The sequence below is a fragment of the Pagrus pagrus genome (genome assembly GCF_965226575.1).
Source record: "Pagrus pagrus genome assembly, chromosome: 9".
NCBI classification, from domain to species: Eukaryota; Metazoa; Chordata; class Actinopteri; order Spariformes; family Sparidae; genus Pagrus; species Pagrus pagrus.
In genome coordinates, this window is record NC_140193.1 from 21,116,179 (window position 1) to 21,142,052 (window position 25,874).

General features: G+C 41.3%; 2 protein-coding genes across 2 annotated transcripts in view; one reads left to right on the forward strand and one right to left on the reverse strand.

Moving 5' to 3' along the window:
* The window catches only part of LOC311262509 (beta-galactoside alpha-2,6-sialyltransferase 2-like), a 57,927-nt gene extending 41,184 nt beyond the window's left edge, over window positions 1–16,743 (forward strand). Inside the window, exons 6-7 of the mRNA XM_084361940.1 lie at window positions 2,455–2,629; window positions 12,458–16,743. Coding sequence (XP_084218066.1) covers window positions 2,455–2,629; window positions 12,458–12,705 — 423 coding nt within the window. The 3' untranslated portion in view covers window positions 12,706–16,743. The remainder of the gene's footprint in view (window positions 1–2,454; window positions 2,630–12,457) is intronic.
* The window catches only part of LOC311262510 (vertebrate ancient opsin-like), a 34,154-nt gene continuing 15,286 nt past the window's right edge, over window positions 7,007–25,874 (reverse strand). The window contains exons 2-4 of the mRNA XM_084361941.1: window positions 25,457–25,782; window positions 16,798–17,031; window positions 7,007–8,548 (exon numbers count right to left, since the gene is read on the reverse strand). Coding sequence (XP_084218067.1) covers window positions 8,333–8,548; window positions 16,798–17,031; window positions 25,457–25,782 — 776 coding nt within the window. The 3' untranslated portion in view covers window positions 7,007–8,332. The remainder of the gene's footprint in view (window positions 8,549–16,797; window positions 17,032–25,456; window positions 25,783–25,874) is intronic.

A 25,874-nucleotide genomic window follows, 5' to 3' on the forward strand; every position in this document is an offset into this window, starting at 1 on the left:
ACTACCTCAACTGCCCGACCGGACCCTGGGGATTATTCTGCCCCAATGTCTAGGGTTAGTCTTTGGACAACAGTGACAGTCTTCCAAGAGGTCTTCTGTCTCTTCGGGTATAAGTAGGACTTATCTGTATGTCAGTCACATTGGCTCTTGGTGAGGACAGTGATGCCACCTAAGCAGGTCTAGGCATGCCTGGAGCAGTGTTCATTGCTTTTGAAGTTGCTCCTGGTAGGCCTTCAGCTCCGGAACAAGGGATGTGTTACTGTTGATCAACAGGTCTTTTCCAGATGAGATCATTTCTGGTTACACTGTGTACGTCACAAAACCTGTTTTTACAACAACTGTAAATCTTAAATCTTTGGTCTTTGGAGCTCTGTCTCGAGCAAACTTGGCTTTCGCTTGTCTTTCCACTTGAACTGTTGTTGAAGGAGCACTACTTTTCTCGTCTTATGAGGTCAGGAGGTGAGATTGAGTGCATAGTTGTCTCTTCAGCACAGGTGAAGCAGCAGACACCTTTGTTTTATCATGAGGTGTGAGAAGAGATACTTGTGGAGTATCTTGATAATACAGACAGTGCTTCACGCTCAATCTGTCTGTAATTGCTTTCTGCTTTGCTCAGTGTCTTCGATTGGCTTCTCTTACCCTGATGGTATGATTTGTGAGACATTGCTGCCTCCTGGGCCTTTTGATTGATTGTGATTGGTTAAAATAAAAACAAACGAGCCAGAGAGGTTATGAAGACATGTTACACATGTTTGATGGGGCTCAAAAAACGTTTTAATTTCCTGCCACAAAATGGACTTTTAACTTAAATGCAGGAAAGTCTGTCAAAAAAAAATTAATTCAAAATAAAATCTGTCCAGAAGCCATGATGACGAGGAGCCAAAGACACCCTCCCCCAGCACACAGGACCATGTTATGCTGTAATTGTGCTATTTTCTAATTATGTTATTTTGGTGCATTACATGAACTTATTTTTTCTTCCTCTTTGTTCAATGTGTACCGTGTATATCATCCATTATTTAGGCTGACGTGTAACAACGAAAACCATTTGTGAATAATGTAAATAAAACATCACCTCATCAGCTGTGAAAGAAAACAGGAATTGAATCATGTGGCGCAGCAACATGTGGTGCAGAGCCGCCGCTACGACCACACAGATCGACACAGCACGAAATGGCAGTGAGAAATGTTCTGCCAGGCTTTTTATGGTCGTCTCTGAAGAGAACTCATTAAAGTCATTAAAGTTCAACTTCTGGATGCGTTCACATTCGGTGGCCGTGATGGCGTCTTGCGTCTCTCCGTAATTTGTTTTCAATCAATGGCACTTGCTGTAAGCAACATTTTCTACCTCAGCTACTGACAGAAAGTGATAGAAGGCTCTCCAAAGACAGTGTGCATGTGCAGAAAGGCCCACTGTTAATGCATAGGGAGAAAAATACAGAAATAGATACGTACATAAATAAATACATTTTAAAGTTGAATACATTCATAAATAAAATGGAATATAAAATTTGAAATGAAATGAATAGTTGAATTAATGCAAAGGTAAATAAATACAGAAGCCAATTCAAGCAGAAATAAATCTCTATTTAGTTGTAGATTGAATGGCATGTTAATTTATTTATTGCGCCATTTATATATTTCTTTATTTCTGATTGTGTCAGTTTCAGTGCTCCATACACCAGGAGTTAACAAGCAGCTACATTGTTGATGTTACAAAACACCCATATAAACACATCACTGTGCTATCATTTTATTTACATTTAGCTAAGTTAATTTTAATTATACTGCCCAATATCACAAAACATAGACTTGCCTCAAAGGATTTTACAACCTGTGTAGCTTATGACACCCTTCATCCTTAGACCCTGATTCCACTGAGGGAAAACTGAGGGGAATAAATGGAAGAAACCTCAGGAGGACACACAGAGTAGGGATCCCTCTGCCAGGACGGACAGCATGCATGAGATGTCTTGTGTACGGATTTTGTATTTTAAATGGATCACAAACATGCCGTATGAAGAATGGATACAGGAGGACATTGAGTAACTCCAGGTGTCACCAAGCTGAGCCATAGGCCTGCTTCTTTATAAACAGAGGTCCTTTAAAACGTATTTTCGCACAGTCAGACATATCCTAAAGATCCCCTCCAAGACTCTGTTTTAAATCACTATTTTTGTCACTTTTTCTACAAAAAGTGGAGAGTGGAAAGACTACAAGGCTCTCAGGCACACCCTGTGGCTCCAGCCTTTGTAGAAAAGGAGGTGAAATGGGAGGGGGGTCTGAAAATCTGGCACTTCATGACTACCATATTGATTTCTTTTTAACACAAGAAACTGTGTAGAACATGTTTATTGACCAGAGTGGAGAAGAATAACGTGAATGAGAATTAGTAGAAAGTTCAGACGATGGTCTAACTGATAATTTTGCCCCTCCCTGCGTGTCTTTCATCAGTGGTATGCCAGCCCCGACTACAACCTCTTCGGCCCGTACGTCGAGCACCGCAAGCTCCATCCTGACCAGCCCTTCTACATCATTCATCCCAGCTATGTGTGGCGCCTCTGGGATTTGATTCAGGGCAACACTCAGGAGAATATCCAGCCCAATCCTCCCTCATCTGGCTTCATAGGTGAGTACACACATGTACATGCACACATACAGCTGATATGCATGCAGCGTACGGCTGTTCTCTTGCTCTTGCGTCTGTACGCTTATCTCTCAATTTTCTTGCTTGCTCTTGGAGCAGATATAGGAGCAGAGACACACACACACACACACACACACACACACACACACACACACACACACACACACGCTTCAACATGATGAAATTTTTATCTTCAGCATGCACAGTGACAATATCAGCATGCAGCATGGCTATGCAATGCACTCCAAAGTAGCACATCTGTGCAGGGGATGGTGGAAATGTAACCACCGTAAGCTCATCGTAGAGACTCTCCAGCATGTCAATATGATATAACGACTTCATGTCCGTCTTTCCGCTGTAATTTTCAGAAATTTAAATTAGTTTTTCCCACACACAGCAGTATCTCACAAAACATCCAATTATGGCAGGAATATTTGCTTACCTCTGTGTGACGGACCGTCATTCTTATGTTTGATCCTCAGTATCTAGTGATATTTTCACTCCTGACATTGATATATCTAGAATATATTTTTCATTGTCATGGAGCAATGTTAGGTTGTTAGTCTCACGTTTGAAGCAAACGACACAACCACCAAATACAGATTAGGTTCTGTCAAGTTTGACAATGGAGTGAGGTAAGCCTTTGTGCTCCAGATTCTGTAGCCCATGTTTCCTGTCACTTTTTTCTTAAATTGAAATATATGATTTAAATTGTATAACATTGATCGATTTCTTATGTTCAAAACAAGCCACCCGCCATGTCTTTTGATATAGGGATGTATGAGGTACTTATCCCTGGCGAGGGTATTACCTGCAGTAGATGACCATCAGCTCTCCCCGTGTGGAGAAGCAGCGCGTAGCACCGACAGGGAAGCAGAGCATTGTACTGCTAAATGGCACCGACAGCAAGACCTATTTTAGCCAACTAAAATGGGGCTCACCTAAAAATTTAAATCTAAGTGTACGCTATATTTTGAATTTTTTTTGTGCTTTACATTACTGTAAGACGGCCGCGAGGCAGGCACAGCTTCGCTTGTGCGTAGGAATGCAGACGTACGGTTGAGAGAATGTAGTCCCAAAGGAAATGGCCGTTTCAAAACAAAGCGTACACTTAAACAGATACACAATTTTTTTAGGTGTGCCTTCTTCTCAAGATTTTGTTATAGTTCACTAAACACTTGTATAAATCAGTCAATGATTAGATGGCTTGCATGAAAGGCAGCAAGGTTTTAAATTGAAAACCAAAAAGAATGAAATGAAATGGTAAGACTTCACTGCCTGCATGAATACTGATGAAACTAAAAGGTCAACATGAGTCTTTTGATTCCTGTCACGTTACTTACATGTTAGGCTGCATATTAGGTAAATGAGCGACCCGCTATCTAACACTAATGGTCACCTGTAGTTTAATACAGCAATAATGAAGATTGTGACGATAATAAATGTGTTATATGGAGTGGGAGAACTAAACAAATGTCTCACATACCCCTTATCTGATGTACAGTCCTTACTGGAGGTCAGCCATGAACAACAGACCACAGATGAGAGCAGCTCATCTGGGAGCCAGGCCCTTGCATCATGCCACTGCTTTTTGAGTGAAAACAGTCCCTCTATTTCGCCAATTTAAAGGGGCACTATGTAGTTTTGGAGATGAAATTCAAATCAGATTTCAAATATTTAGAATATTAAGGAGGTAATAATACAAAAAATGTAATATATTTATAAAATTAAAAAACAATGTATATTTTTTCTGTAACTGAATAAACAAGCTGTTTATATTTGGCGGACCCTGCCACCTTTCTAGCTTCAAACAGTGTTCTGGGGACCTTATTATACTTTGTGAACAAAGTAAAACAGTATGAAATTGTGTTGTCCTTTTAAGGTCAGTTTGTTTTTTCGGATAATTCAGTCATGAAAACAAAGAGTTTGTTAATTTGGTTCATTCAGGCATAAAATCCATTTAGGATCCATGATCAGCCTCATTATATCGAAAAAAATGTTTCAAATGATTGCTGCTTTGATAGCCATTTGCGTTTATTACTCAACCTTTGGCTATAACTGAATGCTGTCAATAAGCTTCATTATTAAGCCCAACTTTTTTGACTTATTAATGTTAAAATACCCTCTGCAGTGGATCAAACCATTGTGAGGCAGAGGGCGGGAGTCGCAAACATTTGAGATTTAAAAACATACCCTTTTAAAATCATATTTTCCTCAAGATGGGGGGGTTATGTAATCATAGATATTTTCTTTTTACTCCGCTAAAAGCAAACACAACCCCTCTCTCTGTTAGATGCGTGTTAGTTGAGATGTCACCCATTGCAGGGTAACAAAGTAGTGCAGATGTGCCTGCTTTTCTCAGAGATGCACACAACGTTTCGCTACATTCATCTGGCCGACCCTTCTGTACAAAACGATTAAGTGCAAGCATGGGTTGTTGACTCTAGCTTCTATTTGAAGACCATGGCAACGTGTTAAATGGATCGTGCCCTGTAATTTCTTTTGTCTTTTTGAAAAAATGCAGTCATTATGGCGACAAGAGGGAGGAGATGTGCTGTGCAGATGGTATGTTTCTATTTCTGGCACTGCTACAAATCAAGCCTTTTCTGCCAAAACCCAATCATTTGACTTTACAGAAAGTAAAACGTGACAGTCTTTATGTCACATTTATGCAGATGTGAAGTTAATGGTACAATGCTACCATTTTTAGAAAAATATATTTTATCTCCTGTATTTAGTGAATAACACAGCTCTTCTTTCAATATGCTGCTCACAGTTTAATTAACCTGTCGTGCGCAAGTATTCAAACATCTCTCGACTGATCCGTCAAGTTCAAATCTTACACAATGTGCTCTGCCCTTTTTGAGCATCACTGAAAAGACGAACCGGTGTTGCACTTTCGTTAGAAACAGGTCAGAAATCCATTGTGGCACATCAGGGCCTCACATGTCACCACCGTTTTCCTCCAAGTTTATTTTGTTTTTATTCTCTCAAGAACCTCCAGCTTACAATACAGCCAGGCACTGATTTTCTTCCACAGCTATAATATTTATTAAAACAATTAAAACCAACAATGAAATACAATGAATTGCCTGTCCCGTAGAGTCACTTAAGGGTTAACATCTACTCACAGCTGACTCACAAGTCAGCTTCCAGAATCTCGTCATTAGAGTCTCATTAGCCACCCCGCGGTGAGAAGGTCAGCCAAGCAACCGCATCTTGAGCAAGTCCTGTCTGCATCGAACATGCTTGATATCTCCATGATGCTCCGAGAGCTTTACATTTCAGCAGTTTGTGTCCCCAGTATGTGTATTCAAATGGTGATTTTGCATCCTATGGACGAGTTGACTCTTTTATGAATTCCCCAAAATAGCTCCATGAGTGTGTTGCATCACAGCCGTATCACACTGTATGTCTTATAGTTGAACATCACAGCCTTTATCCTCTCAGACTGGCCTCTCTCCTCCTGCCATGGCAATCTAAACAGGCGAAATATGAGCCATTTTTCCTTGTGCTCCCCGTCCTTCAACCTGTTATGCCCATAATCTTCATCGCCGTCACTCAGGCGAAATGCTTCGTGATGGAAGCCTCCCATGGCTCCACCCTCTGTGAAATGTTTTTTACAAGCTAGTGAGACCACAGGGGTGACCGTTCACTCAGAGAAAGGGCAGGGCAATTGTAAGCCATTGTCTCTGTGATGATGTACGAAGGAATAGGCATCAAAATCATGCAATAACACAAGGTAACTATATCAAAAGAGGGGACACTAACACAAAAATAAAAATAGATAAAATAAAGGCTGACCATGCATACAAACTATAACATTTTGAGTATATGTACAGGTTGGAAGTTGAATTTAGGATGGTGTGAGAACTTTTAGGATTCGGCAACATTTACAATCGGAGCAGCACACAGGCTGGAGAAAGGAGGAAAAGATGGAAGTTAAATGATGAACACAACAATCCACTTAGACGCTGACTGAAGGAGCACAAATATGATTGACTAGCCTAGACATTTACAGCAGCACAATGACAGACCTACTGAACAGCAACAGAGAATAGGCACTAGGTTTTGGTTTTGTAGAAAAGATGGTTGACAAAGAAGACCGAATCTGTTTTTTTTTTAACACAAATTACATTTGAAAGAGAAAGCCATCATTGTTTGTTTTTGTGATCACATTGTTAGGAAATAGAAATGCATTGTAAAATGAATTGAATGAAGTCAGTGTGCACATTAATTTGAAAAGCTCTCCGAAGATACAATAAGCACAAAATTGTCAAAACTTCTACATATTTGTAAAGATCATTAACCTTGATTTCACTGTAATAAAGAGAAAACAGGCCCAAGATAACAGTGACATGAATGTCCCTTAAACCTTTTAATACCAACTATTACTCTTTCCTGAACATATACACACGTAAAACAAGGGATGAGTGCACTATATGACCAAAAGTAGACACCCTGATACTGCTTTTCATAGTCTGTCTTCATTTCCTGTTTCAACATTAAAGCAACATTGTGTCGAAATTGGCATTTTGTGCGATTTGGCATCCCCCACATGTTCTGAGGGAGCACCACTGTTTGTCAGACGTAATGTAGGTGCTAACTACAAACAAACTAGTAAACATGTATGTCACGCTGTGGTCCTACCCTCTCACTGAAGTTACAGTGCAGAAACGAGTGACACAGACACCTTCACCCAGTTACAAGACACCGTACCATCAACATGATTCTGAAGCTGTCACAAGCTGGCCACACTGAATGTGTGAGCAAGCGCGTATGCATGGCGTTACATCCTGTTTTTCATTTCGGCGTCCATTTTAACTGGTTAGAGCAGCCACACTGGCGGTGGCACGAGTGTCAAGCGAGGCTGCAGCGTCAGTTCGTCTAGAGATTCTCGATGAAGCGCAGATTCCAGAGAGTCTAGCTTATTTGTACCGCGACATGTGCGCGTTTTTCTGCAAAAATAGAAATGAAAACAACCTGTAGACAGTCATATCGACGTCATGCCAGGATTTCGATACAGTTTTAATGTCTGCATCTCTACAATATGTCTCAGACGTGATGAGAATACACACACCAGGTTAGCCTGCTATTTTAAGGTGAAAAAGTTTAATGCTGCTTTAACATTCTCCTGTACACGAAACAAGTTTTCAGAGTTTGGTGTAGAAGAACTTGATGGGCCTGCTGGGAGCCCTAACTTCAACCCATCAAACACCTTTTGATGTGATGCTGACTGCGAGCCGGGCCTTATCTCCCAACATCAGTGCTTGGACTCATACTGGCGAAATGGGAGCAAATCTCTGCAGCCTGTTCTCAAATCTTGTTGAAGGGCTTTCCGGAAAAGTGGAGGTTGTTATGGCAGCATTTCAATGCCCACGGGTTTAAGATTGAGATTTCGACAATCACACATGGGTGTGATGTTCAGGTGTCTGTAAACTTTTAGCCATATAGTGTATGTAAAACCTGTGTTTCTCCAGACATTTAGTACTTTTGTGCCTTGTACATATCAAAACAAATATAAAATGCCTAAACTCAATGGACTCACAAAAAGATTCCTCTCTGTACAAACACAAGCTCACACATTAAGTACATTTACTTTCTAAATGCATCATGCTTTAGTCCACATTCAATGGTAGTTGAAGCTGAGCCATTGCGGTTTCATCAGGTCTGTGATATTCAGGCTCAGGTGGTGACCTCGGGTGGGGTTGTGTGCTTGGTGGCCGGGGTGCTGCAGCACTGTTCGAGAGCGTTGGTGGAGATCTGGGCGGTGCAGGCCACCGTGTTGCTGTAGACTCTGCGGTTCAGCTGAATTACTGTGGTCTTGGAGGGCATCGAGGTGTGGCAGTTGTCCGCTGACCAGTGATCGCAGTGAAACAGGATCAGGAAACACCTGTAGAACTGAGAAAGACATGGAAAGAGAGATGAGGTGGACTGACCTTTGTTTGACCCTCTCAGAGAGACTTGTAGTAGTTGTCAGAGTTTGATTGGGCAGAAATCATGCCTTAGTGCACTTCTGTGTCCTTACAGCCAACCGGCAGTGCCACTTGAGAGAAGATGATCCATAACGGCTTTTCACTGGCAGAGAAGGTGGTGTCTAATTGGTTAGTTTGACCTTAGGGGTCATTTAACACATTAGTTCTCTGAAATGTAAGCGCTTACTCTTGGCACTTTAATGTGTGTTTGCTGAATGCTGCAAAGCAGTGAGTCATGATGCCATTTTGTTTCTCTTTTGTCATTATTCTTTTGGACAACTCAAGACAGGTATTTGGACATTAATGGATCGATGGGCTCATTAGAGAGACGAATGCAGTGATAAATACTGTATAATGGCACCTTTTTGTTATGCAGTTTTGATGGTTGCCCATTACTTTCATATATTGTTAGTCCTGATGGCTCTACATGTGCAATTTTGGAAAGCAGGGTCAAAATTGTGGAAATAAAAGGCCAACTTATGAAGAAGTGAAGTTAACACGCCAATTTGAGTGCAATTTCACTTTGTTATGGCAAGTTTTTCCTCACTCGAATCGAGGGTCTAAGGACAGAGGATGTCGTTCACTGTACAGTTTGTAAAGCCCACTGAGGCAATGTGATTGTGATTTTGAGCTATATATATAACATTTATTTGATTTTGACCCCTTGTGATTTTATCTAAAACTGATGTGTATGAGAAAATTAGTTGTATAGTGGTGGAAAGTAGCGATGGTCAAACAATACAGGGCCAACTGGCTTACAATCTATAGAAAAATGCTGCAACATGCTTACACAGAGAGCAGCAATAGATAGGGGAGAGCTTTAACAATCAGAGTAACAATAATCGAAGAGAAAGTGATAGAAATAAGCCACAATGTACAAAGCAAAGTGACTGAAAACAACAAAAGGTAACAAAATGTACGCAGCTGCAGAATGCTCTCTGGCAACATATCACACTCTGTCAAAGACACCAGGCAGAGCATGCTGAGCAGGCAGACTCACTGTTTTCATATATAATGTATTCAGTTCTATTTTAATCTTTATCTAAAGGGAGTTTTGCTGAGCATGCATGCTCTTTTTCAGCGCTACTGAACTGCACATGGGCACTTAAAATCACATGTGCACCTGTGAAGTCATTTTGACGCTGGAGATATAATGAGAAAAAGGAGAGCGTGATGATGCTGAGGAAGACTATTACACCTTTCCCTAATCAGATTTGCCCAGCTAAGAGCTCATTTTAGTGTTAGCGCATTTTATGGACTGGTAAGGTAAACACAAAGCTACAGCCAGCAGTTAAATAGCTTAGCTTAGCATGAAGCCTGCAATCAGCTAGTCTGTCTCTTGCTGAAGGTAACAAAATTTGCCTACCAGCCACTCTAAAGCTCATTAATTTCTTAGTCTTGACATCACAGTGAGAACTCACTACACCTTGCTAAGAGATACACTCCTCCTAACCTGTTAATGGAGGTTCTCGGTCATCCAGGTCATGGTAACATCCTAGGCAACTGGACTTGTTTCAGTTTCTTGAAGACGTTTCATCTTTCATCCAAGAGGCTTCTTCAGTTCTTACTAACTGGAGGGGAGTTGCAGGCTTTTAAACCTTGTGTGGGAGTGTCTTTGCATAGTCATTAAGGCCACTTGTGAGTCTTTGACCCAACTGCCCTTCATGTGGGTCGCTAAGGCTAGGTAAGCTAAGGTGTGAATGGTTGTTAAGCTGTCTGGGGAGTGAACTCAGTACTGCAGTGTAGGTGGGTGATAAGTTGTGTCGTAGGCCACCTCCTCTGTTCGAAGATGGTCATTCCAGTTTTCCAGGATTGTTTTACTCCTCTTTCAAACCATCTGTCTTCTCTGGCCAAGATGTGAACATTGACCTGAGGAGTTGGCTCTCCTGTGTTGTGCCATTCGTTTATGGAGGGGTTGTTATGTTTCCCCCATGTACAAATGTGTGCAATCCTGGCTGCATTGAACAGCATAAACTGCATTACTCTGCTTATGCCTCAGTGTTTTGTCCTTACGGTGGACACTTTTCTGCCTCAGTGTGTTGCTGGGTTTGAAGTGAACCGGCATACAATGTTTATTGAAGATCCTCTTGAGTTTCTCATATGTTCCAGCGAAATAGGGAATGACGATGTTGTTACGCTTTTCTGTCTCTTCCTCTCTGTCTGCTCTCGATCTTTTAGAGGTTTTGACAAAGGCCCAGTTTGGGTATCCACAGGCATAAAGTGCTCCCCTGATGTGCTTCTGTTCCTTCTCCTTCCCCTCTGTCTTTGTGGGCACGGTCTCAGCCCGATGATTTAGGGTTCTGATAACTCCCAGCTTGTGTTCCACTAAGTGATGAGAGTCGAACAGCAAGTACCCTAACCCATCGGAGGGTCTTCAATAAACATCATATCCTGGATCACTTAAAACCCAGCAACACACCGAGGCAGAAACTTGTCCACCCTAGCGACAAAACTACCAGGCATAAGCAGAGTAATGTAGTTTTTATGCTGTTCAATGCAGCCAGGACTGCACAGATTTGTACATTGGGGAGAAAAAACAACCTCTCCCTAAGCGAATGTCAAACTCAAGACTCTGTTGCCCACATTCATCTGAAGGAGAAAAATCATTCCTTGGAGGTTACAATGTAAACATCTTGGCCAGGGAAGACAGATGGTTTGAAAGAGGAGTAAAATAATCCATCTTTATCAACCTGGAACGACCTTCTTTGAACAGAGGAGGTGGCCTAAGACATTTCTTATCACCCACCTACAACGCTGTACTGAGTTCTCTCCCCAGACAGCTTAACAACCATTCACACCTGGGCCCACCTAGCCCTTACCACTCCAGCTAGCTAGAACTGAAGAAGCCTCTTGGATGAGAGGTGAAACGTCTTAGAGAAACTGAAACAAGTTCAGTTGCCTACAATACAGCACTTAGAATTCCTCCAAACCCTTTCTTGAACTGCAACTCCTTGTTTACACACTTCAGTGTTTGTATGGATTTAACAGACATGATAGAACGTGTTATTAAATGAACTTTAGATGTGCTGGTAGGTGGTTTTTGTTACCTTAAGACGGAGCCAGGCTAGCAGTTTTCCCCATGCTTCCTGGCTTTAGCTTCATTTTAAACGGGCAGATGTGAGAAGGGAATTTATTTTCTAATCGAACCCTCAACAAGAAAGGAACTAAGCGTATTTTCCCAAATTCCAAACTATTATTTTAAGCCCCAACCGCTCCAGTAGAGCTGCTCAGCAGATCAGACTGTGGTTTTACTGTCCAACTTTCAGATGTGAATGTGACAAACTGTTTGAATGAGACCAGAGACAGAGAGCACTGATCTCCACAGAAAACACTGGTCCTGAAATGCCCTGTCAGTACTCCCACCTTTAATGCTGTGACTTTGTGACATCACACTATGTCACCATGTCATACATTTGCATAATTTAGGCCTTGAAACTAGTTCCGCATGCAAGAATGAATTTAGCACAGCTCCTCTGTTGTTGGTAGTGGTGCTGGGTCAGACGTGCATGAGCTGACCAATCAGAGGAGACTGGGTATTCAGGAGGCGGGACCTTAAAGAGACGGGAGCTAAAACAGAGCGGGGAATACAGAGTTGTAGCACTGGACAGTATGAGAAAACTGACAGGTTTTTTTTAGCATTAAAGCATGTAAACATATTCTAGTAGTAACCCAAAATAAAATGATGAACCTGAAAATGAGCATATGTCTCGTTTAAAAGGCTCAATAATGTACTTCCTTAAAAAAATGTCCTAGTCTGGTTTGCAGTCAATCAGGAAATATTTTTAAATAGGAAAACCTCAACTTCTCTCTCTCTCTCTCTCTGTTGTCATTACAGGCATCCTCCTGATGATGGCGCTGTGCGAGCAGGTGCATGTGTACGAGTACATTCCCTCCATGAGGCAGACGGACCTGTGCCACTATCATGAGCGTTACTATGACGCCGCCTGTACACTGGGTGCCTACCATCCCCTCCTGTATGAGAAGAGCCTGATCCAGCGAATCAACACGGGGCCCGAGAGTGACCTGCGGAGGAAGGGACGGGTCACTCTTCCAGGCTTCAGCACCGTCAACTGTGACATCTGAGATATGAAAACCTGAACCTCTGAGCCCGAACACACATACACACTCTGGCCTTTTTCTGGCTGACTACAAGGGAGAGATGCAATAAAGCCACTGGAGACAAGGAGCCTGGAGATTAGAACATAAGCCATAGCCCTCTGGAGAGGGATCAACGTGGGGGCTTCTGAAAGAACTTGTCTTCATTAAGATGGTGTACTCGACCAGAGAGTGGCAAGAAGAGTCTCCAAGACGGAGCTGAAAAAGACGTTTCTCTCTGCTTTAGCTGAGCCACGTTAGCTGTGGAGCTGACTAGGGTAGCAACAGATCAGTGTTTTTAGATAGGCAAGTGAATTTTCAATAACTGGGTGTGTTTCCATGGTGTAAACTCTGTGTTTTTTCAATAGTATGGGTGGTTCTCTACTTAAAGGAAACGCCACTGTTTTGAACGGTGGACACTTGTGATTTTTTTTTCTTCTTCTTTTTTACCGGTCCAAAGGGTTGTGATTAAGCAAAGAAAGTCATCCACGCTGAATGTCATAAATGCGACATACACTCACGAACATACGACTGTACATCTCATCGCTCTGCAGCAGGCGTTCTTGTTTGACATTCCTCTGATATCCTCTCGAAGTTTTGTTTCGTGTCGTCATGAGGGGTTTATTTTACACGACTGATGTTGTCAAGCTTAGTACTAAATTACTCTCTCGTGCATGCAAACTTGCCAGCTCACCACCACCAGTTTCTCACTCCTCATTCACACATTGAGGGTGATTCCTCAATCCGGGTCGAAGCTCTCAGTTAACAGCCCACAGGACAGAAGACACTGGTTGTCCTTTTTAGATTCATCCTAGCTATAGTAACATTTTTTCTGTAAAAAAAAAAATAAAATAAAACAAAAAAATATCAAGTTTATGGGGCCAAAATGGATCTTGAGAACAAACCGGTGCTCAGAACAGCCGTGACCCTGTGCCTAGTGGTTGACTGAACACTTCCCTCGGGTTGCCTTGTCACTGTTCAGAAACATGCAGTACTTACTGTGGCAGGACTGCAGTAACATGGAGTTTAATTGCCGCGAGAGCTTGATTTTGCTGAAGTGAGCTGCATCAGGGGGATTCTTAGCTCTGCACTCAGCAATCACCAGCCCCTGTCTTTTGATAGTTCACTCTTTTTATTGAATGTAATTTCACCACTGCGTGTAATGGCCAAACCCTCCCTGGAGCTAACCACTGCAGTATGGTCTGCGTATGTGCAGGGTTCTGTCTTTGTCACGTAACGGCATGAAGCTCATTTCCTACTACTATAAATGTCTCATACATCCCGAATCCTCTCATATTGGTATGTACGTGTCCGCAGCTCAGAGTAGAGACGATTATAAAAGAGGAATTTGAACCTGTAATATTACCAGATTTGTTTTGTATCCGGGCAGGATGATTATTATTATTATTATTATGCTTGCAGTCAGTCAGTGCCACATCTGCAGCAGGCTCGAGAGGTATTAGCTCAGCGTGGAGCGTGGAGGAGGGTTGGTTGTGATTTTGCTACAGAGACATTCAGTCGGAAAAATCTTGCCTATAACAGATTTTTATCGCTAAGTGTGCTATTCTACAAAATGTTCTCGTGCCATTGGTTGTGGTTCGTATTAAGATGTGAATTCTTGTCACAGGAATGTTTCTTTGAATAGTCTGTGTGTTAAAGTAGATGGCTCTGTAGTGATAGTTCGTAGATGATTCTGGGGCTAAGCAGTACTTGTTGTTGTGTAGGGCTGGGTATCATCCAAAATGTGTGAGTACTGCTACAAACATTAACTGTGATGATACCAAAATAACACGTTTTCTTTTTCTACAAACAATGTTTTTATACCTGATCTAAGGAAAGAAACGAGCATTTGGTGCAAATTTTCAATACTTGATGAGCAGGGTGGGCGATATACTGGTTGAAAAATCATTATCATATTTTATATTGCAAGATTGATGTATTGTGTAATCACGAAAGAGGATCACTGTAAAGAAAGAAAAAAGTTCTGACTTATTTGTTACAATCCAGACTTTTTTCTGACTTTTACCCCCCCCCCAAAAAAAAAGTTTCATGGCCAAAATCCACGAAAGAAAATTGCCAATCATTTTGATAATAGATTTATCGTTTAAGTCATTTTTCGAACAGGAATGTCACATATTTAGCTGCTTCCAGCTTATTAAATGTAAAGATTTACTGCTTTTCTTTGTTGTTTATAACAGTAAATGAAGAGTCTTTTGGTTAGGGACAATCTGAAGATGGCTCTGGGTAATTGTGATGAGCATTTTTCATAATTTTTTTGACATTTTATAGACCTAATGATGAATTGGCTTATTGTGAAAATAATCAGACGATTAATCTAAAATGACAGTAATGGTTAGTTGCAGCCCTACTGTCATGAGATAGTAAGTCTAATAACAGCACAGAGTTCAGTTGAATTAATACCTTGAATTAACAAAACAGAACATATTAACCTTCATAAAGGATTTATAGTCGGGCTCCTGCATTAGACTGCATTACATTTAGCTAGATGAAGCTAATGAGCTGGCAAATGAGTGCATGTATAATGAAATGACCACATGAGAATGACTAATTCAGTGAATTACATACATGAAAAAAGTATTTCATCACATTGATGCAAAATCCTGTAACGCTAATATTGCCATGAAGCAGTTCTCCTCACTGATGTGTAGCTGCCTTGGCAGAAATAGTACGGGAATTTCTCTTGACAGTTGATGGTCTCCCAGTATGTAAACACATATGGATGTATATCGCCCAGCCCCACTTCATGGTTTTGAAAAATAGAACAGTTTTTGTTCCGAATGCAAAAGGTAGTGAGGTTTGATACCCAGCCCTTCAGGTGGTTATTGAGCATGTCGTAGAAGACTGATGGAACAAAGGAAAGAGGTAAAAGAAAGAGACTGTTAGAGGACTAAAACAGATGTTTAAAAAGCCGTCTGAAGAGAAACCCCTTTTTGAAGCTTAAGGAGATTCACCATTCATTTTGAATAATGCAGGTTCTCAGCTCTGCTGTAGGTTTTCTCTGTTGAGACAAATGTTTTACTGCTTGTGATTGTAACACACTGAAGGTGCAAAAACCCTGAACATATTGTACATGTATATTTCTGATAACTCTGATTTCATTTCCAATGCACAGAGCATGCAAATCAGGATCAGGGCTAAGAGTCTTAAACTGTCTGTGCTGTACTGTGCTGCAAGTAGACACCATTGTCATTAATGTCGTGACAGGCAACTGTGCTCTGAGATTTAGATTTTTTTTTTTTTTCTTGAGTGGTGTTTTGCAGATTTTAGTGCATGCTTGTGGACAGGGAAATCACATCCAGCTGCGGTGCAGCTATAGGTAGATCCCTGGGAGCACTTGATTAAGTGCAATGCCTTTTGGCAACTTCATTGTCGCATATTAATATTGTGCCAAATTCCATTTTTAGTAATGTGTCAGCAGGGAGGGGCGGGTTGAGCGTGGGATGAGGACTCAAGAGTAATAGCAGGACATCTAAGGTGCTATTACTTTTCCCTGGAATGCGTCAAGTGAAATATATCAAAATTTGTAATCTTCCTCCTTTAAGGCAACAATTTTTATTGCCAGTATTAAACACAGGACGTTGTGCTGAAACTTAAAACGTATGTGAGACGAGAGAACATATTTACGGACACTGTTTATTACATTTTGCCCTCTCAGCCTCCCCACTCTTTTAACTCGAGGCCTGTTTGTCTTGTTTTTACTCAGTACTGTGGGAGTTTCTGCACCACACTGCCTCTAAAGGACTGTCCAACATTTCAGTTTTACATTTCCCTCCTGCAGTTTCCTGCAGTGTTCCTGGTGAGAGGAAGAGAAAGAGAAGCATCTGTGACTGAATGAATACGTGCGTTTCACTTTCAACAGCCTTAGGGTGTTCTTCTTGACTTTGATTTGTCAGTGAATTCTCTTCTTCTTACACTTGAATTGATATTTAAATAGACCATTTGTATGATTTCAGCTGTTGTAATTTGTCTTTTTTTACCGTGTAAATAAAGCTGTTGTACATGTCAGATTGTCCACGTCTTTGAGTCACCCACACGCGCGCAAGCACGTCGCTGACTCACCTGTTTATTCATAAGTATGTAGATGAGCGGGTTGATGACTGTGCTGCTCTTGGCCAGTAGCGATGGCACAACGCTGGCCACAGGACTGATGATGTTTGGCGGGCCGAATGTTGCCATCATGGCCACGACGCCGTAGGGCATCCAGCACAACAGGTAACAGGCTGCTGTGGTCAGAACCATGAACAGTATGTGGTACTCTCTCCTCCTGGCTGCAGTCTTTCGGATCTTACCCACCTGTGGATGAAAGACAGAGAGGGTTCATGAAGAAAGAGAGCAAAACATCAAGCTGAGATCATTTTAGATCCTGAGTTCCTGAAGCTTAAGAGACTTTTTGTGTGCCAGCTATGATTAATTTCCAACTTTGGAGGCAGCTGGAGGCCTCCTTTAATTTCATTTCAGTGTGAAAATCCATTGACAGTCTTAATCCTTAAAAAGTTCTAAATTAAATATTGGTTAGAAAGACTTCATTATAAACTCTCATTAAACAAGCTGAGTTGCCAAATCAAAACACAAAATACACAAGAATTCTATAAAGCTGTGATGAAGTCATTTGTGTGCAGGAAAGGCCTCAATAATGACAGTTTTCATTGTTCTATTATGCAACAACAACCAAAGGGGACGCTTTATTTTGTTGTGATTATTTTTCTCAAACAAACTGAATAATAAAAATAATACAATGTGATATCTGCACACTGCTACACTACCTTGTTCTCAATCTTCCTTTATTCCACAGGCATGACTACGTTTTAACCATAAATGGTAAAAAGTAGGGAGGATTAGTGAGAAGCAGATAAATGTTACCCAGCCCCTACAAAGAATTTATGGATGTGTGATTCATAGACTTAAAAAAACATATACTTAGATATATATATAGATGCTGTAATTTATTCTACATTCAATCAGTTTTATAGGCATTAAGTGAAGTTTTAAAAACAAAATAAAATGCTAGACAACGTATATTAAAGTCTATTAAAGGTAGTTCAAGTCCAGGTTCAGGTTTTACTGTCATCTGTACAGCTGAATTCTTGTTCCGTGGAACTCTCAATGTAAATCCAACCGTAAGTTGAAAATAAACAATACACATAAAAGATGTCTAAAAAGATACCTTTTACCACAAAACTGTACAAGATTGAAACAGCTTTTGATTTAAAAAAAAAAAAGAAAGAAAGAAGCTAGAGATGCCCTCATGCACAGCAGTGCTCCTTGTGTGCAGCCGGTACAGGGTAAACCACAGTGGACCGAATATGCTCCATATTCTAGCGCACACCAGGGTACGATCGACACTATTTTATTTTCACTCTCCAGTGAATTTTATGAAGCAGCATGCGACTCACATAACAGAAGTTTGCTTCTTCTTGTTTTTTATTGTTACTGACCATAACAATTGTGTCAGTCATGTCCTGGTGTGCGCCAAGGAACATAAAAAAGAAGGAAGGGGTCATTATGTCACTGAATCTTGCTTTGACTGTGGTGTCAGCTGTGTTGAAGTCTAAGAGAGATGCGTGGAGAAACACACTACAAACCAACATATCTAGGACGTATGACTTAGAAGAAATACCTCCAGGAAAATGAAAGAACACACTTCACAGAGTACAGAGCTCCCTGGCAAAAACTTGTCGATGGACCCCGACTGTGCTTTTAGTACAGTATACATCATGTTACCACTGAGTTTCCATTAAAGGAGCACTATGTAGTTTCGGAGAGGAAAGCCAAACTCAGAATATTAATGAGGTAATTATAAAAACTCAGACATATTTATTTTTCCATAACTGAATAAACAAGCTGTTCTCAGAGGAAAATAAGGTCCCCAGGACACAAAAGTTAACAGAATGAAGTTGTGTTGTCCTTTTAGTCACTTTGTTTGTCTTCCCCAAAACTTCATAATGCACCTTCAAGTAAAGTACACAGAAAGACCCCGCAAAAACAGCACTTCTACGCTGCAGTAACTCCTCTTGGCTTCCTCCAGGCTTCCTGTGTGTCAGATGTGATTTAAGTTAACTTCATGTGGAAATATGCTCCATGCGAACACAATTAGCTCAAGCAATAAATTTGATTTGGACGCAGAACCAAAATATTACAACAATGACGGACTCGCCTGAGTACATATTGTACTCTCTTAGTGCAAATTCCATAACAAATTGTGCCTTTAATCAAATTACCAAAATAAATTCACATTCAGTGAACCTGGAGATTCTGGGCTCCAGCTGAGTATGCAAAAAACTTTCACCAGATGTACTTTGCTGGATTCATCTCGCTCCATCTTAATCATAATCCAATTAAAGTTACCGTCACTCTCATGATCTCTTCACACGCAGATGGCTTCTCTTTAATCTCACCCTTTGGTTCACCTTTCTGCTGATTAATTCAAACCAGTTGGAGAGAAGTGGGGGGCTTTTCCTGGCTCACTACACGACACGCTCAGATACACCACACGGCCCTGTGAGCCCAGCACTTTCTCACAAACTTTATTTGAGACCTCCCTCCCACTTAATGCAAATGATCCCCGGTTTGAACGATTGCCAGGGATTTGACTGGGCCGGTACCAGCTGGAGCTCATCTCCGCACATGGATGTGATAGCTGCAGATAGCTTTCATTCTTCGTGCAGTCCAACAGCACAAAGGAAGAATCACCCTTTTTCTTGTAGAACAAATGCTTTGGTTGAAAGTCATCATTTCCCTGTCAACTCCATCTTCTACAACTAATGACCACTATTGATTTGTGGGGACTCATTTAGGCTTCACTTCAGTGACTCATTGACCAGCTGCCTGACAAACAGATGGCTAGTTACACCCTCATTACATTCATACAGTCGTACTAGAGCCTTTATAATCTGATATATCTCACTATAACTCCACTGATATGCTGTCTGCTGCTCCATCTCCCTCCACCACCCCAGCCTCCTCTGTATTTACTGAGCTTTTGGCATAGTTGACTCTACTAAGATCAAATGTTCATGTATGCCTTTGCTGAGGGGGGATTAGATGTACCGGCAGAATCATCGTTGCTGCTCGGTCTCTTCAAAAGCTCCCTCTACAAGCAAAGCCTTCATTCAGCTAAATCAAACTGTGGGACCCTCCTTGACATAGGTGTTTCTCACTGAACAGGGGCCAGAGTTTCCGCTTGTTCAGGGTGTGACGTACTGTTTGTCAAATGCTCAGTGAAACATCTACACCCCATTTCAGTTCTTACTGTTGCTGCCGTACAACAGCTGCACTCCGTCTTGCACTTGTCATTTGCCATTAGTGCGAGTCAAGCTGACTTCCAAGCATTCAACAAACTGGAGAGTTAAAGCATCAATAGAAAACAAAAAAAGAAGAGAAATATGCTTAAAATAGACTTAAAATAACGTGAATCTGTCCATCTTTACCAGAATAGGCCTGCATTATATAAACACAATAAGCTGAAGGCCAGCTGCAGCAGCAGGATCTCACTGACAGAAATAAATCTTTGTAACACAGTGTACTCATGATATTTCTATAGAATTCTGAAAAAAAATAAAAAAATAGTAAGATGTCCACTATATGGGAAATTAATGGACTTAACTGTGGTGAGGCTGAGCTGCTTTCATTGTCTGGTCCTAGCTATATTACTTTCACATATTTGTGATGTGAACATAAAGAAACTGCTTCCTGACTTATTTGTTTTGTGACCAAGGCTGTTTATTTTGAATGGACAGCTGCTTCTTGACACAATCATTAAATAAACTGAAGCGAAATCACCAGGTTGTGTCGGAAGCTAGTATTGTGTGAGTGTATGTTCATGAATAACACGGATAAAGGAATGGTCCGGCGAGTGTCCACGCAGATCCAGTTTTCTCTCAGTGCTGCGCAGCCTTTCACTGGCTCGTTTGCTGATTGACAATGATTGGGCAATCATGGGTTAATTATTTGTATCAGGAAAACCTTGAAAAGGCTACGAGAGGTTTTTAATGGGTATCACTGTACAACACAGCATATTAAGTATCTTGTTATTTTGGAGGTTTCTAAAGATTTACAGAAGAAAAGATGAAGTGATGAATTCCTTCATGTTTTCCTGGATGCACAAGTCAATGAGATCGGTAAATGAGATTCCTCGATGTGAATTTCACAGGAACATTTTACCTACTGAGGGATCAGTCTCATCATGTAAAACCAGCATCTGTTGTCTGACAATACCTTATTTTGATTTATGAAATTGGAGCCATTTTCTTGATTCACATGTTGTCTGTAAACATATCATTTTGTTGTATTACTGTTCAGGGACGTTCGCTGCCTCCTGCTCCTTACTGTGACTTTTCTTTCATTCTTTTTCAAAGAAAGTCAGTAGAAGTCTTGTGAGTGATCGCAGGATCAAGGTTATTTTGGTTAAAAACAAAAACGTAAGGCCCTGCCCACATGTGCACAAGTATTTCTTAAAACAAAGCTTTTTCTATGCATTTTGGCCTTTTGTACACGCATTAACAGCATTTCCGGTCACTGAAAACTGAGCATTTGGTTTATCACTATTTGTGGTATTACTGGCACGTAAACGCAAAGTGTGTACTATGATATTTGAGTATTTGAGCTTGTACAGTTACACAATGGAAAGCACCCACGGCAGCACGGCAGCTCGTTGAGCACGATACGTGCTTTCACGTGCTTTCAAATATATTTTTGAAACATTCATAAAACAGCCCTTGGGCCCTGAGTCTCGGGGGCCCCCTGGCAACTCGGGGCCCCAAGCAGTTGCCTGCCTTGCCTGTTCACAAGCTGCGCGTCTGACCCCACATATTATAATACAACATAATAAAACTAATATTGAAACTAATAAAAACAAAATTAAAATTGAACTTTTTCAAACAATATAATCACAACTGAAATAAGCAAACCAACTTTGTAAACTTACTGAAGCTAAAATTAAGAACAAACCTAGAATAACAGCCTCGGGGTTGTACGCCTCCGCGCACCAGTCAAGCTGCTGTTCCTCAGTTATTACAATGAATAATGGCCAAACATTTTTTTGCAGGACAGTGAAGTTGACCTTTGACCTTTTGGATATAAAATGTGATCACAACACAAATGTTGACTTATGGCCAAAAAAGTGTTTTGTAAATTCTATCCAGTCCAAGTGGATGTTTGTGCCAAATTTGAAAAAATTCCCTGAAGGCACCTCTGAGATATCTCGTTTATACGGACGGACGAACAACCCAAAAACATAAAGCCTCCAGCTACGGCTGTAAAAGTTTATAAACATCAGTTGCAACTTTTGCACTGAGGCATAATCAAAGTGAAAAATAATGAAAAAAAACAAAGATATTATGACTGGATATGCAGGCACGATGCAAAGTAGACCCAATGTTTTCACATTTTGTGGACTTCCAACCTACAAGATGAGGATTCCCTGTCCATACAGATCACATCATGACCACCAACACCCATGTACCTGTTTTATTAATGGTAAAACTGCAGTGCTAACTGAATTAAATCAAATATACTCTGTATCTGTTTGTTAGGACTCAACAGGTGGTTCAAATGGTGACAAAGAGCAAAGGTTATAAAACTGAAATTAATCGTCAATTCAATTCAATAATTAAATAACGTGAAGGGCACTTTGTGAGGGCTTCTTGTTGATACCAGAAGGTCATCGCAAACAGACAACACCATTTCTTTAGGAAAGAGCCATCCAGCAGTTAGATATAAACCCTTTGTAGGAAAAGCCAGACAGAAGTGCCAGTAAAGCGTTTCCTCTTGGCACCAGAGGTTTTTATTGTCTACCTCTGTTTGTGTACTGTGCAATGATCTTCTAATAATCTTTATTTGTGCAGCAGTTCAGAAAGTAGTGTCGAAAGCGCCTTACAACAACATCGGATTAAAACCACTAAAGAAACAAGAAGATATCTGAGTGGCTTTAGGCTTTGTCACAGCGGCTTCTAATGCTGTGCTCTGCTCTCAGGCAAAAAAACAATCCAAATCACTGGGAGGGCAAAAGGATTGAACTTGCTAAATGCAAGTAAAGCCTCTCCCCTGCTGTTTTACTTTAGATGTGCACAAGCTTTTGGTGAAAGGACGTCTGTAAGTTCAACTCTATAACCTCTTACAGTCCCTGGAGCTGGGTCCACTTATATAGTAAAGATCGAGTATAGTGAAATCAGATTTTAAGTGCTGCAGACACAAAGTGTGTGGATTCCTGGCACCGCTTCATTTACCTCCAAATCCATGCAGGAAGAAGAGGTCTGAAGATAAACACTTGTAGTACAAATAACTTCTTTATCAAATAGAAATAACTACTTTATCATCACACCGACGGCTTGTGACCTTCTTGGATGACCCCGATCAAGGCCACAGGCCAAAACACATCGATCTGACACTGAACTTGTTTTTATGCTGCAAGTGTTGCTGTAGTTTCTCTGACTCCTTTATCTGCGGCTGATAAGAGCAACAACTCAGATTGAAGCGTTTCATAGTGCGGGAGCGAAGTCGTCTTTTTAAACGTCTAAAAAGACATTATCTAGAGCTGCTACTTGTAAGTAAAAAGTAAAATCCATTTTTCCTAATCCTGCCTCACCAAAGAAAAACTTTCTTTCTTTTTTTGCAGACATACTCTTTAAACTCCCAGGAGGAAAGTAAGTTAAGTTTCTTTGCTTTTTATCAAAGTTTGACAAACAGGCAGAGAAACACAGACACTGTAGCTGTACACCAGCTGGCTGATAAACATTTGTTTGTGCCGTCTTCTCTTCTCGCTGCACTGCATTCTGGTCTATTATCTGAGCGGACAAAAGGTCTGTCTAGCTATGACTTTCTGTCATATACATTTTCTTGATTTATGGACTGTCACCCAAACCTTGATGTGTCCAGACAGAAGTATTCTTTAATCAAACGTCATTGTAGCTGTGCTGACGATGTCATTGATGTCACATCATCACATCATGTCATCAGTCACTCTCCGTCCCTTCTGTTTGTGAGATGGATGTGGAGCTGTGGACCAGGACTTTTGTATGATTGACAGGGGGCTGAGTGTCCCCACATTGGTTGAACTTGTCCACACCAGCACATTTGGATGGTTGACATTCCCAAAGAGTTTTTCTGATGTAGGTCAGGTTTGTCAGCTATGCGGCCAAACAGAATGATTGGAACAGACCCAACTGCGTGTCAGGAGCACCTGCTTCAATTTTGGGATAACACCTTTCAGTGTGGCGCTTGTGCAGGAAGGAGCTATTTCTGTGGAGCCGGCAGGGTACGGGGAGGATCAGCTTTCAGTATGTTGTGGTCTCTACGAATGCCTGAAGCATTGCTCAAGATGCCTCTTCATTGGCCTGTGCGTTGCACAATAAGTGCCATATGGGAGTGATGGGCCACATGCATCGATGCTCTGGCTTAGGTACCCATAGAGCTCTGTTAAAGGGTGAAGCCTGCCTGAAATATATGAATGATTATGTTTTCTCTGCTGGAAAATTGAGTGTGCTGCTCAAGTGAAGGAGTATCTCGGGTTGAGAGTAAGAGTGAGCATGAATTTTTTCAGGTGGATTTTTGTGGTGTCAACAGTTATGTGGGCGTTTTACGGGGCTATGTTCCAGGGTGAGTTTGGGTCATCTGATTCGGATGTGCCTTCCTTCAGGCATGTCAAACTGAGGAGGTTAGATCCAGAACACAGAGAGATTATATAACTCATCACGTGAGGGGGATGTCTGGGCTGCTTTTTTTAAGCCTTGTTTCAAACAGTACTTTCAGTATAGAACCCCTTGAATCCATACATAACCCGTGTTAAAGGAGACATGTTATGCTAATTTTCAGGTTCATAACTTTATTCTGGGTTACTACTAGAATAGGTTTACATGCTTTAATGTTCTTACGTGCCAAACTAACTGCTAGGTATTAATTATGTGAATGCATGACATGATGACTTGTTGTGATGTCACAAAGTCATAGAATTACTGACATGCGTTTCAGGAGCAGTGTTTCCTGTGGGAGAGAGGAGCTTCTGTCGGTGCAGACTTTGACCTTTTTTAACTTTTAAGATCTTTCACCTGCACAAAAACACTGAAGGAAAGAAAAAAAGAAAAAAAGCCCAATCGGTCTCCTTTAACTCCATCTAAACGTGAGATCTGTTTTGTGTCTCCACTGTGGACAGTACTCTTAAATGTAGGCAGGGTTGTTACCAGTCAGTCATGTCTGTCAACATAACAGTACATTACTGCCTGATTGACAACAAATGCAAACTGGTTGCTTGCTTTTACTTGCTACACACAGTGCGCAGTGTGAGTTGGGGTAATTTTTCTACATTAGAAGGCAGGCGATGAGACAGCTCTGTTCGTTCTGAAAATAACGGTTCTAATGTGTAACAACCTGAACTAAACTGACCCGGACTGCTTGGTGGAAACGAGGCTTCAGTCTGCTGCCAGCCCCAGATAAGTGGCAGAAAATGGATGCATGGATGGATGGATGGATGGATTGATTGATGATTCTGTTTCTGTGAACAGTAGTGCACTCCACAAGTGATTGCAGTGATTATTGCTTGTCCCCTTCCTATGGAGTTGCTGATTAAGAATGCATTTTGTGGATACTTTGTGGAAAAAACAAACCACAATCTATTTTAGTGACCACTTACGCCAAGAGAGAGCATTTCATCAGACGAGAAAATACAATAATAATAATTACTTACACACACACACTCACGCACATACACACTTTGATGTCTCTCTACCTGTTTGACTGCCAGTAACAGCCTTCCATAGCAGTAGACCATCACCAGGACAGGTATACCCAGGCAGAAAATGAAGAGGCAGATGATGTAGGCGTGCGACTGGACTGACTGAACCGTCCAGGACACAGAGCAGCTGGTTCCTGCGCCTTCTATGCCATAGCTGCTCCAGCCCAGCAGAGGGGGCACTGTCCAGAACAAGGAGTAGAGCCAAGAGCCTCCGACAGCCAGCAGGGGCTTGCGGTAGTTTGGCCCGCGCTTGTTGTATACAGTCAGAGTGCTGTATCGGTCGTAGGAGAGGATCACCAGGGAGATCAGCGAGACGATACCTGAGGAAGACAGAGGAGTGGAGGAGTGAATCATCCGGCTTAGCAGGACATTAAAGGTGTCTTGTGGAGTTTTTGACCACTAGGGGCAAAAT